At 32.4% G+C, this 16,011-nt stretch overlaps 1 protein-coding gene across 1 annotated transcript in view; it reads left to right on the plus strand.

Moving 5' to 3' along the window:
* LOC134245034 (uncharacterized) overlaps positions 1-13,917 on the plus strand; it is a 33,770-nt gene extending 19,853 nt beyond the window's left edge. The window contains exons 7-15 of the mRNA XM_062727284.1: positions 3,799-3,828; positions 4,053-4,094; positions 7,168-7,665; positions 8,112-8,360; positions 8,464-9,039; positions 9,183-9,280; positions 10,756-11,967; positions 12,146-12,194; positions 12,325-13,917. Of these exons, the coding sequence (XP_062583268.1) occupies positions 3,799-3,828; positions 4,053-4,094; positions 7,168-7,665; positions 8,112-8,360; positions 8,464-9,039; positions 9,183-9,280; positions 10,756-11,967; positions 12,146-12,194; positions 12,325-13,595 (4,025 nt within the window). The 3' untranslated portion in view covers positions 13,596-13,917. The remainder of the gene's footprint in view (positions 1-3,798; positions 3,829-4,052; positions 4,095-7,167; positions 7,666-8,111; positions 8,361-8,463; positions 9,040-9,182; positions 9,281-10,755; positions 11,968-12,145; positions 12,195-12,324) is intronic.
* The last annotated feature ends 2,094 nt before the right edge of the window (positions 13,918-16,011 follow it).

Here is a 16,011-nt window from a genome sequence, read left to right on the forward strand (position 1 = left end):
TCTTACAAATAATTATCTTAAGTTTTCAAAGTCGATTTTTTAAAAGGAACCTACTGATAAATGGTACATCTTTTACATTTGTATGATTTTACCATAGGTATTTTACAAATTCAATTCATCAAGCTTTCTTTGATATTATTCATTTAATATTTGTAAGCTGACTTCATTACGATGAATATTTTTAAACACTTTAGATATATGCCATACTTGTATTGGTTTTGTCGAAATGTAGCACCGACAAAATAACAATTTTCTTTTTAAAATCGTGCCAAAAGATCGGATAATAAAGTATTTTTTTAGTAAACCGTTACTTTTGAAGAGAAAATTCTTTAAAATTAGGTCTGATGTCCTTGTTTCATCACCTTGTTCGTGTTATAAATTAATCTTACTTAGAGCATGCGTACATAGTGTATTTTTTCATCCTAGATTTCAAAGAGTAACCTTATAAATTTTGGTATTTTGGTATTTTGAAATAATCACAAAATAAATACATTTAACCAAAATACAAAGTGTACGAGGGCTGTTCAATAAATAATGTCCTCGGTGCTCGGAAAGAAGCAAAAGAATCTTTTCAATGATTTAGTCTTCATGATTTTACTTATTAATCTCTTTTGATTAATACACATGTCCGTAACATTTTTTATCCAATTTCTTATTGTTTTTAGAACTAATTTTTGGGTATGACCTTTAGTTACTCCTACAAGTAAGAGCCTCGGTTAACGTCCCTTCGCTCCTTATATACCTCGGACTCTTACATCCGAAGGCCATTTTCTAACGAGCGCGTTCCGCCTGAGATTTTGGGCGGAACGTATTATGCGTGAAATAAACTGTTAACAAGTAATTTTCAGGTACCTACGTGTTTGCATGGGGTATGAAAGTCACAAGAAATAATAAAATCCATTTTACTTAGTGTGCATTATTGTAAATTAATGAAAATTGTCATTATTCCAATTTGTCACCAGAAGTACTTTCGATTTGACTTCACATTAATTTTGCGGATTGCTTGTCAGAAAACGAAATTTTCGTTGCATTACACTGGTTTCGTTTCGTCAGATTGTCTGAATTCCATTTCCGAATTGTTAACAGACGACTTGTTTCAATTTCTGCTTCGATTTAAAAAATAATGGATTTATTGCTAATACGAGAAGTTAACAGTGTTTAATGCGTAAGTTTTATCGTAAATATTGAGTATTTTATTATTTCGTACCATTCGTTAATAAACAAAGCCTTATTTCTTAATAAAATAATTTTTTTCCACTTGGGGTTTCAGCGGCGAGAATTTTTACAATGGATGCTAGAGGTTACGCGGCGCCAAGTCAAAAGTATCTCGCCGTGAACCTCTAGCATGCTGGAGTTTACCTTTAGTATACTGGAAAATGGCAGATCCAATGATTTCCTGGACTTATTTCTTCCTTCTGAAAGGTGTTTTTTTTTTCAAGTTTGGAAATAGAATCATGTCAAAAGGTCAAAGATCTGGCGAATATTGTTAATGTGAAAAAAAACAGTAACTTTCTGTTTATCCCGAAACCCCTTTACTTTTCAGGGGTTGCGGGTTTGGACGCTGTCATCAAGAAATTTAATGTAGTGGATTCCTGATTGTAGGTCCTTCTTCTAATAAACCTTTTTGCAAAAAATTGCTTTCTAGACTCCTCCAGAAATTAAACTGTCTTCCCAAATACGAATTTGAACAACAATACCACTAATATTTAAGAAAATTGCATATAAATTTGTCTTTTTGCTCTTGCATATCTTTGCTCTTGTCAGACTTTTGCTGTTCTTATCAAGTACATCTTATGGTAAATGTTGTTTTGCGGGTTTTGACCAATAGATTCATGTTCCATTATCTGTTTGAATATGAAACAAACGCGGATAACTACAATTACTGATATTTTAAAATAATTGTTGAGTCATTACTACACGCTGTCGTTTTCACTCATTTTTCAAAATATATGGTGACCTTTGAGTACTAAGCTTTTTTACCGTCAAACTTTTCTTTAAAACAGTTTAAACTACTCACGAAAACATGTGTATTAAATTTGCTATGTGTCTTAAAGTCAATCACACTTCATCAAATATCATTTGTTGAAATTTGGCAAATAGTACATCAGTTGTTATAATTTTTGTTGGTAAGGATGGTACCCCTTTTTGATGCCCATTATAAAATAATTTTTCATTGAAATCCACTTGCTTATTTGTCTTTAAAATAGGCATTGGTTGATGTAAATGTCACATATTTCAGTGAAACTTTCTTTGGAATTTTTAACAAGTTTTACGACAGCTTTAATGAAGCTTTTATTTTCACTCTAGTTTACTGATTCTTTACCATTCATTTATAATGCAGTGTCTCGAATAGCCCTTGTTTCCCAGATTCTCACGATGAAACTATGTGATGAAAAGTGGTCACATTGTACAATTGATTAACCCCTTTTGAGTTCAACATCGACGCGGTCTCGGTCAGGACAGGTCACCTCGTTTTCCAGGTCTTGGGTCCTTATTTCACCATGTTGAATAAATTGTTTGTATTATACCCATATATATTGAAAAATATGAATCCCTTACCGTTATCAATTCTTTCTTCGATCGGGATCGGGATTCGCTACTCTCTGTATAATGAAGTTATTTACATTGACGTCTGCAAGTCGTGTAAGTTTTTGCATCATGATTTACTGATTAAAACCATATTTGGTCGATAGCGACACACATTGTTATAACTAGCGAATACTTTTCCTCTACACTGTCAAAATCAAACACAGAATTTAAATCTTTAAAGAGCCTCTTCTACATTCCATTGAACTTATTTGTAACGATAGCCTATTTTTAAATGAGTAAACCGTTTAAGTTAACGATAAAATTTTACCGTATTCTGTATGGTAAAATGTAAAGCAGACCATGCACAATTTCAAAAACATGTTTTTCTCGAACAAATATTATTTGATGCATTAACTTGAGTCAAAAAGGAATTTTTGATTAAGAGGTCATTATTTAGCGGTCATTAATTATAATGACATGGTCATTATATCCCACGCGAAATGATTCCTAGGTCATTATTGTTGTAAACAGTACCATTTGGAGTCATTGTTATGTTTTAAAGTTTTCTTACCAACCAATCAAATTCGAGTATTATCAATAGAGGTATAAAAAAAACTGTTATAAATTCATTTAAGATTTAATAATGAGAGAAAGTCGAGTTTAATGTCATATGATAAATGTATTGTATGTTATATAGTTCAGGACATTATTTATTGAACAGCCCTCGTATTTTATCTTTACCAAAATACATGAAATATATGGAAATTATGAGCAGTATTCAAGCTCAAAAGTACATTAAACAATACAATATAGGAGTGGAGCAAACACGAACCTCTGAAACATCAAGGTGGGATAAGGTACCATGGAGGAGTGAGCATCCCCTGTCGACCGGCCAAACCTGTCGTGTGCTCCTTGTCATGATCGAAAAATAACGGAAAATCCATCGTCATTTTAGTGTGTAAATAATGTACAACCAATCAGTATGTTAAAAAACCATCAGCCATCATTTGACTCAATGATAAATTGTTTTTAATTACAAGGTAATTGTATCGACCATAGAACTTACGAAATGATGACTGTAAACGAAATTGCTGACATCCTTGTTTCATTAACTTGTTTGTCAAAATTTACCCCGTTTTAGAAATTGTACATACGTAGAATGCTCTTGTGTAACAAATTAACATTCAAAGCGTTTACAGAATAACTTTAAAATAAATGAAAGTTGAAAGGGCAGTATTAAAAATTTATATTTTTTATTTTTTAATTCAGATGGTGAAAGAAAGCTAGAGTACACATTAGGTAAATTGTTTATTTTTATGATAAAAGTAAAAAATATAGTTTTGAAGTTTTCTTTATTTACTATTTTGAATTAAACATTCATACGCATTCTCAAATTTTGTTGGAGATTTAAAATTGTTTTGTTCGGTTACTTGAATCAGTAAACAAATGAAGAAATTACATTAGAACAAATCTGCATTTTTTAAATAATTATTAAAATTTAACAACTTTCCTTTTCATTTCAGAAAACGCAGAGGAGAAACGTGCATGGAGAACACCTTTCCGAAGTAGGTTATCCTTATTTAACACCATTTTATCTTAAAGAAATTCAAATGATAGAAAAAAAAATACACTCTCAAGGTTTTTTATTTATTTATTTTTTTTTTTTTTAGAAAATTCAAGTTTATTACTGTGCAGTGTAAATTTTGTCCTCCTTTCAGAATTTCTTTTAAAAGCTCGTTTTTTCACTCTAGAAAGGTAGTTTCGGGTTCCTTGATAATGTTCGAATAACTACTTTGTCGCTGAATATTTCAATATCACTGAAAGTTTCAAATGATCAATATAGCAACATATTTTTGTGAGAAATTTAATCCTCAAAAACTGAAAGGATGCTCTGTAGTTAGACAGGCATTAGAAGTCTTGTATTTCAAGTGCTAAAAAATGCTCTTTTTAAAAAAGAATCGGATAGGGCAAGAGTTCCTAAATGACAGATTTTCTCCAGCAGCTATGGTGATCTTTAGAGATAATAGAGATGCTAGAGTATTTGATTGACAATATCTCTCTGGGTTTTTAAAGATCATTCAACAATCTGTTGAAATAAGAAAAAATTCTTCAATATCTTTTACCTGAAAAGAAAACACTTCCTGTGGCCTTCAACTCGACATCTAGACAACTTGACATCTAGACAACATATTGACCAATGATATAATTATTTCCATTTTTATGTTGGCACGATATATCCCGGTGAGCATGAAATATATGATACTACAGAGTATGTTTCATATTTGGATCTTTTACAAAAGAGTACTTTTCAATCGTCAAATTCCCTTACTTATGCAATAATTTGCCTTTAATTGTCATCTACATACGGATTATATCTCTCAGTTGAGTCAAAACGCAAGAGCATGTTCTACGTTTGAAAATTGCTAAGACAAGAAGTTATTGACAAACAAATTGATGAACCAAGAACATCAGCGGTCAATGTTTTAATCGTCAACTTCCCTTATTTATGCAGCATTCAACCTTCATCATGTGCATACATTGTATATATATCTCAGTTGATTCGATACGCAAGAGCATGTTCTAAGTTAGATTAATTTCTAATACGAACAAGGTGATGAAACATGAATATCAGCTGTGTCGTTTAAAGTCATCGTTTTGAAAGTTCGATGGCCGATGCAATTAACTTGTCAGCAAATACAATTTATCATTTGGTCAAGTGCTGAAAGACGTTTTCAGCTCACCTAAGCTGAAGGCTCGAGTGAGCTTTTCTGATCAAAATTTGTCTATTGTCGGTCGTTGTCGTCGTCGTCGTTGTTGGCGTCGTCGTTGTAAACTTCTCACATTTTCATCTTCTTTTCAAGAACCGTTGTGCCAATTTCAAACAAATTTGGCACAACGTATCCATGAAAAAAACAAATTCAAGTTTGTTCAAATGAAGGGTTACACCCTCCTCCAAGGGGAGATAATTGTGAATTAATGAAAAATTAAAAGCATCTTTTGAAAATCTTCTCAAGAACCACTTGGTCAGGAAAGCTGAAACTCACGTGGAAGAATCCTCATGTTGTGTAGATTGAAATTGTCAAATCATGACCTCCGAGGGTGGGGTTGGGCCACAATGGGGTATCAATGTTTAACAATAATAAGGAATACATAGGAAAAAATATTTAAAATTTTCCTTCTCAAGAACCACTTGACCAGGATATGTAAAACTCATGTTGAAGCATTCTCATTCTCCGGGGGGGGGGGGGGGGTAGGATAGGACCACAATGGGTTATCAATGTTTAACGTAGGAATACATAGTAAAAATATTTTGAAATTGTCTTCTAAAGAATAACTTCGCCAGGAAAACTAAAACTCATGTAGGAACATCCTCATGTAGTGAAGATTCAAATTTGTTCAAATCATGAACCCCGAGGGTAGGGTTGGGCCACAATGAGGTATCAATGTTTAACATAGGAATACATAGGTAATAATCTTTAAAAATCTTTTTCTCAAGAATCACTGAGTAAGGAAATCTGAAACTCATGTAGAGGAATCCTCATGTAGTGGACATTCAAGTTTGTTCAAATCATGATTCATAGGGATAGGATGGGACCACAATGGGGTATAAAAATTTAACATAGGAATACATAGGAAAAATCTTTAAAAATCGTCTGCTTAAGAACCACTGGGCCAGGAAAGATGAAACTCATGTGAAAGCATCCTCATGTAGTGATGTTTCAAATTTGTTAATATCAGGAACCAAGGTTAGGAATAGGTCGCAATGGGGTATAAAAGTTTAGATAGGAGTACATGAGAACATTTTTTTTTCTCAAAAACAGGAAACCCATGATTAGTCATAATTATGTGGAAGCAATCTTCTGATAAATAAATGTAGATTTATGTTTGTTCAACTGACCCCCTTGGGTAGGATTAGGGCACATTAGGCGTTCAAAATTTTACATAGGAAATAGGAATACATAGGAAAAATCTTCTTCTCAAGAACAGCAAAGCCATGGTTGGTCATAGATACCAATGCCATTATGTGTCATATTAATTCAAAATCATCCTTAGGAAGTGGAGCTTTAATTTTTTTTCAAATAAACCCCCTCCTCTCCCAACCCAATTTCATGTATTTTTAAAACTTTTCAATACTAAAATATTTTTTGCATTTACCTACCGGTAGCTAGTTGCTCAGGTGAGTGATTTGGCCCCCGGGTCTCTTGTTTATACTTATTGTTAAGTCCATTATTTATACACTGAATTGACGACCGATTTTTCCGTTATTTCCCCATCACGACAATGTGCAAACAGAGTGGGTAACTTGTCGGCAAGGAAGGCTAAGTCCTCCATGGCACCTGACCCCACCTCTGATGTTTCAGATGTCCTTTTTAGCTCTTCTTCTATTGTGTATTGTTTTATTGATTTTTTATCTTGAATAATGTTCGCTATATCCATGTATCATTGAACATTTAATGTTTTCAATACAATGAAATATGCTATTCGATCTAGAGATTTTCATATCAGTTGAAGGGGATATTGTGTTAAATTGATTTGATATGCTATCATTTTTACCTTAATTATTCTATTGTTCTAAATATAAAAAAGAAGGCTTGGATTAAAATTAAAAATGATTATTCTTTTTTCTCTTTTTTGTAGAAAAATTGGATGACTTACCTCTCAATCTTTTGGTAATATTTTATTCTCTTTTATTTACGAGAAACAAACAATTCGATTTAAACACTGACAATCATTGGTTGGAGGTGATGAATAGAGTTAGAAGAGTGTTTGGGTTGAAGGACACGTCTGACGAAGAAGGAAAAAGGAATGTGAACTTATTGTGTGATTTGTTTCGGTCTATATCTAACATTGATGCCATACTTGAAGTTCCAGATGATTTATTTTATGAAATATTCTGGAGTTTTTTCCGACAGAATTCATTCACAGAGGATCGCTTTGATTTTTTCTTGAAACACTCACAAAAAGAAACCGTTGCAGAATTTTGTAGAACAAGTGGATACCAGAAGGTTCCCAATGAACGATGTATTATTCTACCTCATGAATATGACAAAAAATTCATTGACAAACTTGGACAGAAAATATTAATCCATCAAACTTTACAGGACCATTCTATTCACGAAGAAATCTCAAGGAAATGTATGTTTAATCTCTCTCTCTCTCTCTCTCTCTCTCTCTCTCTCTCTCTCTCTCTCTCTCTCTCTCTCTCTCTCTCTCATATTTAAATTTTTTTCAAATATGCAATTTAAAATAATCTATTAAAGTGACATGGATACAGTTTCAACTGAATTTTTAGAATCAATTCTAATGTTTTCAATTCCTAACTAAGGCATCATCTAATGACCAGCAAAGATTTGAACCTCATTTGTTGATTAAAAAACGAGATACAGAACTTACAGAAGTTCTTTTTCATGGAAACAAGACACGTGCAGTATACCGATTAGCAATACTGTATTCGATTGTCATTCCTAGTAAAAATGTCCAGAGATGAACAGACAAATAATTTCTAAAGATATATTTCTGAGGGTATAATTTTACTTTCAATATGTCATTGACATATTTCATTTAATGATTTTCTTAACCAGATGACATTCCCGTTGAAGTATTGACTTGGGGTAAAGACTTCATTCAGAGGTATATTGGATACCTAAATAATGGGAAACAGCCCGTATATCATACCCAAGGAATGATTGTTGGATGTGCTGGAGCAGGAAAAACAACTCTTCTTAAACGATTAAAAGACTGTCCTAGACCAGAAATATTAAATGTTGAACGGACCGAAGGAGTCAAAGTGTACCCCGATGTATTTCGAGTAGAGAATCGGCGACTCTTAGGTAGTATAAGAAAAATGTAACAATACGTTATTTTCATTATTTTCGTCGCAAAACATGATTTTCCTTGATATCCTTCTAATAATATGTTATGATCCTTTTTTAGTAAATGAATACCAAGAAGTGGATTATTTTCGCATTCCCCAGGATAGCGTTCTTGCTTACCAATTTCCAATTAACAAAGAAAGAGATCAAGCTAACTTTAGTTCACATCAAAGAAATATAGATTCTGGTTTCAAATTCACAAAAACGATTACCAAATTTAAAAAGAAAAAACAGGATAATCAATCCGATACTCCTGTCATAAAAAAAGAGAGTAATCCAATTACAACTCCTGCGTCAACACAAGAAATTCCAATACCCGAGTTAACCCCACAAGAAAACTCACGCAAATGGAACAGAGAGGACGGATCACATACCTTGTTATCAAATGAACATACCTTAAAGCCTCTTCTTAAAACTTTTAAAAACGTTATTTTTGGGGATAGTGAAAGATGCATACAGCTACTTACGCTGCTGGATTTTGCTGGTCAGTCCGCTTACTATGCCTGCCATCAGATTTATTTAAGTGCACGGGCCTTCTACATATTAGTTGTAGATATGTCAAAAGATTTAAATGATGAAGTGGGCAAAGATGTGTGTGATCATAGCGGCGCTGTTTTCGATTCTTGGAAATACAGAGGTATTGTTTTATTCAGACACAACTAGTATTTGATAAAAAGATAATTATGGGGTAATTTTAATTTTTGTTTCACCAATTATATTATAGTATATATATATATGTACATTGTACAAAAGTTTTCTTATAATTCTCAATGCATTTAGATTTCTATGAATTTTGGATGAAATCCATACACACGTACAGCAGTCCAAATGCACCCGTGATAATTATTGCCACGCATGCAGAGAATAAACAAAAAACGGTAAAAAAAATCAAAGCATTTATTTATTTTTTAAGCTTTAATTTTAGACAGCATAGCCAAAACTTTTTAAACAAAGATAGCTGTTTAAAGAATCAAAATGAGCATTTTTCATTATACAAACAATGTAATCATATCTCTTACTGAATATGCCAATCTTCTTGCGCAGTGAAAAAATACATTTATTTTTGTGTATTAAAATTGTCGATTTATGAAATTGATACTTATGATGTAGATACTTAAGAATTCCAAAGAACTTTTGCACAAAACCATTTCCCACGACAAATTAAAGTTTAGTCTTTTTGATATCACTGACAGCTGCTTTTTTTAATAAAGTGGAACTTGTAATTTTACTTACCTTGTCCTTGGTAATTCATAAAATTATTTTGTTGGAAATTTTTTGATTGTTCATACAAGTACTCTGAACTTGACATCAAAAAGATTCTTCAGTTTCTGATTGACAATTTCTACATGTATGTTGTATTTTGGTGACCAGGTCTTCAAACAATTGATTGGAATTCCATTGGTACCAATTGCGCCCCGCTATGAGCCAACCAAATTTTTATTCATATGAAGCAGACTTTGTGCAAAGTCTCATGCATGATAAGAAGAAAATACTTGCTCTAACCTTCAACTCCACATTTAGATATTGGCAATTAACATGATTAACATAATTACTGACACTTGGCCTTTTGACCCTTTTGATTGACGTTTGACTTACTTTTTAACAGAATATATAGAACTGATATACACCTTATTTTCGGTACATTATTTAAGAGTTGTCACACATGATATGATCGTACAATAATGAATTGTTTTACTAAAACGGATTCCGTTTTAAATCATTAAAATGTAGTCTAATAGTTCAGTAGATCACACTGAAATCTCTCTAAGGATAAATAAAACACATAAAATCATTCTAATTTCTGAAATTCAGTCTCATTACTCTCTTTATTGAGACTTGATTTGATTTAATTCTCATTTTATATTTGCTGTCCTGAATTTTTTTTCCCCTACAAGCAAAACACATAAAGCAATTATACTATTAAGAAAAATTATTCTTATCACAATTAAAGTTATGTACCTCGTTTATGATGTTATAAAGCAGGCAACACATGCATTTTTCAGAACACTCTAATTCATGTAGCTTTTATAATTACAAAGGCTTACAGAAATGACTTTATATGTTTTCCTGTGTAGATTAATATGAAATTTTGTATGCATTTAAAAGTATCTCATCGAAAGTAAACACAAGGGTTTTGTAATTTATAAAATCTTAAGGCTGAACATTATTCACAAAAAATTATCCGCCATATTCGATCGTTCTCTTTGTATCTTAAGGTTACTATATATAGAGAGCCAATTACCGAGACAATTAAGCAGAAAATATCCCTATTGGGAATCGTGTTCAACTTTAAATCAGCTAGATACATGTAAATCAAATGATATGTGAGATTTATTTTATTTTATTTTTCGAGGATATTGACAAGTTCCAAGAAGAACTATTTGAAGCTTTGGATCATCAACTTCTCAGCCAGCACTTGGTAACATATAAAGAAAAGAAAATGTTTACACTATTTCTACCTATGGATGAGACATGTGAACTCGAGAGTGTAGATGATATCAAGCAGTGTATTGTTGACACGGTAGAAAAACAACCTTACTGGGGTGAAAAACTTCCAAGCTCATGGGTAGTCGTTGAAAAAGAAATATCAAGGAGAAAAAAAGAAAAGTCAAAAGTAATAAAGATACAGAAATTAGAGGAACTGTGCAAGAATTTGAGTTGCCACATAGAATTGGGGATGAAACAGTTGAAAGATGCTTTGCGATTTTTTCATGAAATTAGAACGATTCTATATTTTGATAGTACTGGCTTAGATGAAACGGTCATTCTTGATGTTCAGTGGTTTGTAGATGCCTTCAAAAATATAATAACAGATGATCAACACAAGAAGCAAACACGATTGAAGATTGACCAGCTCTGGGAAATTTTCTATGAAAAAGGGGAATTACATGATCATTTACTTGAAAACATTTGGAAAGAAAGCGAAGACTTTGGTGAATCTTTCTTTGAGTATAAAAAAGAACTTTTAAGTTACATGCAACATTTAGGATTATTATCGGAAGGATCAGAAAAAACCGATAATATCCATCTTATACCATGCATGAACAAAAAGTCAGTATCAGAAGAATTTACAAGAAAATGTCCTCAAAGCTATTTAGTCAGCTTCAGGTTTGAATTTTTCCCTAACTTTTTATTTTGGAGGTTCATTGTTTCTTGTGTAAGCAGCAATGGTTGGGTGATACTCGAAGAGCATGGATTTAAATATCTTTTCAAAAACGCCTGCATTTTGAGCTTCGATAATGTTGATGTTGCAATTAAAACCAACGAAAATATCGTTGATATCCAATTTTTAGAAACTCGGAGTTTTCCCGAAGCTGCGAAATTTGATATCTTGAAGAAAATTAACAACATTCTCCAAAATCTGACACAAACTTTCCACACAGATATTCCATTTGCCATGGGATGTAGATGTAAAGAAACAAATATCTCTGAGCCCAAAGATGCAAATTTCTTGTCCAAAGAAGAACTTTATCAAATGAAAAAGTCTCAAAGTAATCAATGTCTTCTTTGTGAAACAGAAAAGCATCAAGTCCCAGTGATTGATTTGTGCAAGATTTTGGAAGAGGTATTGTAATTATTTATAGTAGCTTAAGCTTCCTTTTTAAAGTGTTGTTTAAAAATACGCATTATAAGATTTTTCTTCCCTTTACGGCATTCAATATATTTTTTGATCTCAAATATATGAGAAACTTTCTGGATTACGATTGAAAAAGCAAACTAAGAGTTTGTTTAATTTTTTCTAGGATTCTGTTCACCGTGATTACGAAAAGGTTGAAAGGGTATTCTCTCCTGGTATGATAATTTTCAAAACTTTGTTTTAAATTTTCTTGAAGAAAAGTGGACATGTAAATGCATAAATTTTAGTTTTAGAATATCTTTGTATTTCAAAAAGTTAAATCACATAAATTTGCTTACATTTTAGAAAGAAGAAGACTCGATACTGAGAGAGATAACCAGGACATGGAATTCGGGGTTGAAGATGTTAAGCATATCGAATCGTTACAAAGGGCTTGTTCAAGAGGAAACAAGGACCAATTTGATCATGAGTTCAAGAAGATCAAGGCCGAAAAAGAAATTCTTTTTGCAAAAGACAATGAAGGGAACTCTCTTTTGCATTTTGCTTGTGAAGGTGGTAACATTGATATTTTACGTAAATTGCTTGATGAGGGGTTTCAACTGCATTCGGTTACATACAAGGGTAAAACAGTACTTCACATTGCCTCGCAATTTGGTCATGTACCAATCTGCAAGTATCTTCTCTCAAAAAGCCATGATCTGCTTGCTATGATCGACAGGCGTGGGGGACATGCAGTCCATTTTGCGTCTGAAGGCGGGAATATTGAAGTTTTGAAATTGTTAGTAAATAACAACATCGACCCCAAGCAATTAACTAAAACAGGAAGAAATATCTTGCACATCGCCAGTTCGAACAATCAACAAGATATGTCCAGATACATTGTTGAGAAATATCCAGAATTACTTGATTCTGTTGATAATCAGAAATGGAATGCACTTCATTTTGCGACTGCTAAAGGATATCTTGAGATGTTTGATATACTTGTCGAATTTAGCCAAAATTTAATCACCAAAACAAAAAAAGGTGACACTATTCTTCATATCGCATGTCATAAAGGGCGGTTGAATATGTGCAAACGAATAATACAATCCTGGCCATATCTAATACAAGAAGAAAACAATATGAATCGAACTCCTATATTTTCTGCAGCAGAGGGAGGTGATCTTGAAATAATAAAACTTCTAAAAAACAATGGCGCTAACGAAGAGGCAGTTGCAGATAATCATACTCTGCTGCATGTAGCAAGTGAATTTGCTCGCCATGACATTTGTAAATATCTTTTAGGCAAATACCCTAAAATGGCTAATCAGTTGACAAGCAAACATTGGAACGCATTGCACATGCTGGCCGCAGGACCGTCAAAGTTTGAGGATGACGAAATAGATGTATTCAAACTGTTGGTCAATTATTATGTGGACATTCATCAAATTACAAAAAAAGGGAGTTCAATTCTGAAACTTGCTTGCAAGAATCACAAATACGAATTGTGCAAATATATGATAGAAAATCATCGCTCACTGTTGGACATACCAAACGTAGATCTTCTAAAAACTGCTGAGGAAAATGGTAACAAAGACATGATTAAATTGTTTAAAATTTATTGCAAACAGGATTAATCTTAAACTTTTAATTTCCTCTCACGCATATTTAGACATTTTAATTGTATTTTAAGATATGGGTTCATAAACTTGTTCTTGCTTGACTATGAAGTTTTTTTGGTGTTAAATTTGTAAGTCTAAAAATGTATTATCTTTCTGTCTTTTTTAAAAATATATATAATCTTTAGAAGCATTCTGCGAAATGCAACACGTATTTAAAATGTTTTACATGTAATGGAGCTTCACCAGGGCTCCATCCCTGGTAGCTGCCAGTTAAGTAGTTTATATAATAATTTTTAATGAATGGGATCTGGGAAATAAAGATTGGGAAAGAAGAAAATACTGTGAATTTTCAAATGCTTATCCCTAATCCCGTAAATTTTACTTTAATATTTTTTTTAATTGAAATACATGTACAGAATATTAAATAAAATTTGAATTTTACCACATTATCTCTTTAATCATATTAAGGGATAATTAAGACTTTCCTGAAAATGTGTCGACATTTAGATACGTTTATCGACGACATATTGCCAATTAACAATGGTTATTTCCATTCTTATGTCGATACGATATATCCCGGTGAGCTTAAAAAAGAGCCTGACACGTATGTTTCATATTTAGATATTTAACATGAAAAGGACATTAATGGTAATCTAACAACCAAACTTTATGACAAACGAGATGATAACTTTTCAATCGTTAACTTCCCTCACCTATACAGCATTCCCTTTTCCCATTAGGCAAATTAATTTGATACGCAAAAGTATGCTCTACTTGTGAAAAAATTTTCACACATGGAAAGTTATTGACGAACAAGCAAGAATATCAGCAGTCACGTTTTAATTACCTTGATAGCAAATATAAATCATCATTAAGTCAAATGCTGACTGACGTTTTTCATTAACATTGTAAGGCAGACTGCATTTCGACAGATTTTCCGTTTTTTCCCAATTATCATTCAAGGTGCACACGGTGGATGTGATCGATCGAAAAGGGATGCTCACTACTCCATGGTACCTGATGTTTTGGAGGGATGTGTTTACTCCGCTCTTATTTTGGATTTGTTTAATGGACTTTTGAGCTTGAATACTATATGTTATTTCTTTGTATTACATGATTTTATATATATATTTTTCAATATGTGAATAAAATATTAAGGCAACACTTGTTAAAACGGAAACACTTTATCGTTTTATAGACATCAATTTTACAAGGGACAAAAGTTCTCGAAGCATTCTATTTTTGCTAATAACCAAACGTAAGGAACGGTTATCTACGGATATTTACTATAAACCAGCAGATACCTATCAATACCTTCACTTTAGTTCTTGCCGTCCAAGCCGTTCAATACGTCCAATTTCTTATTGCATAGCAAGAATAATGTGTACTATAGTTAGTGACAAACAAATAAGAGATAAATGTCTAAGTGACAAACAAATAAGAGATAAATGTCTAAGTGAATTCAAAACGTTTCTTCTTGAAAAGCGTTTTCCTATAGGTATTATTGAAGGCGGGATTAGAAACTTGAGGCGGTAAAACTTGACAGAAAATATCCGTTAGTTATCAATGCTACCAGAAGCCAAAACTCAGATTGAAAGGTATTAGGCCTACATATTGTTGCTATGCACAATCCAACGCACAAACTGTTAACGTTCTAAAACCGATGAGGAAAATGTCAAAAGTTTTAGAAAATGTTTCTTAACAACAAAAGACAATTCAGGAATCTACGACGGATATTACGCAAATCTTCATTTCATTAACAAAAATCAATAAAAGTCAAAAAGCATTCCGATTTCATTTGTGGAACAAACTTTAATTTCGGGAATAAAGATTTAATTGTTTAAGCAGACATGACATGCAAGTTTAAAAACGTAATTTACTGTATTACATGTGCAGGATATGGACTATTTTATATTTGGGAAACTGGAACCACATACGTATACGTGCTCGCATACACAAACTACACATTAACCAGCCTGAATACAAAAAATAAAAAATAAGCGGACATCTGGATATTTGTGGCCGGATTCAGATTATTTTTCCGTTTTTTAAACGTTATACTGACAATTTAGTGAAAAGATGAAACAAGGAGAAATACTTTATACAACTGATAAAACCAGCAGCAACCCGTTGGATCCTAATATTTAAAGTCTTAAACTTTTTTTGTCAAGAATATTTTTAGTTTCTTCATACATAGCTTAATTAAAATTGAAATCAAAAAATGAGGCTCAATATTCTTCTTTTGGCGCTACAGTACATTTAATATGACCTTTTGCACTGAAAATTGTGTCTTAATTAAAAATTACATCTTCTCCGTTTCTCTCTAATATTTTTATCGAATTAAAGCATGAAACAAAATAAACTCTAAGTCCATTTAAAAGAAAGACACTTTAAGATTGTGGCTAAGAAAAAGTTTCAAATTGTTTCTCAT

Source organism: Saccostrea cucullata, unplaced genomic scaffold (genome assembly GCF_032062105.1).
Source record: "Saccostrea cucullata isolate Sc308-1 unplaced genomic scaffold, CSIRO_AGI_Scuc_v1 ctg1172, whole genome shotgun sequence".
Lineage (NCBI taxonomy): Eukaryota > Metazoa > Mollusca > Bivalvia > Ostreida > Ostreidae > Saccostrea > Saccostrea cuccullata.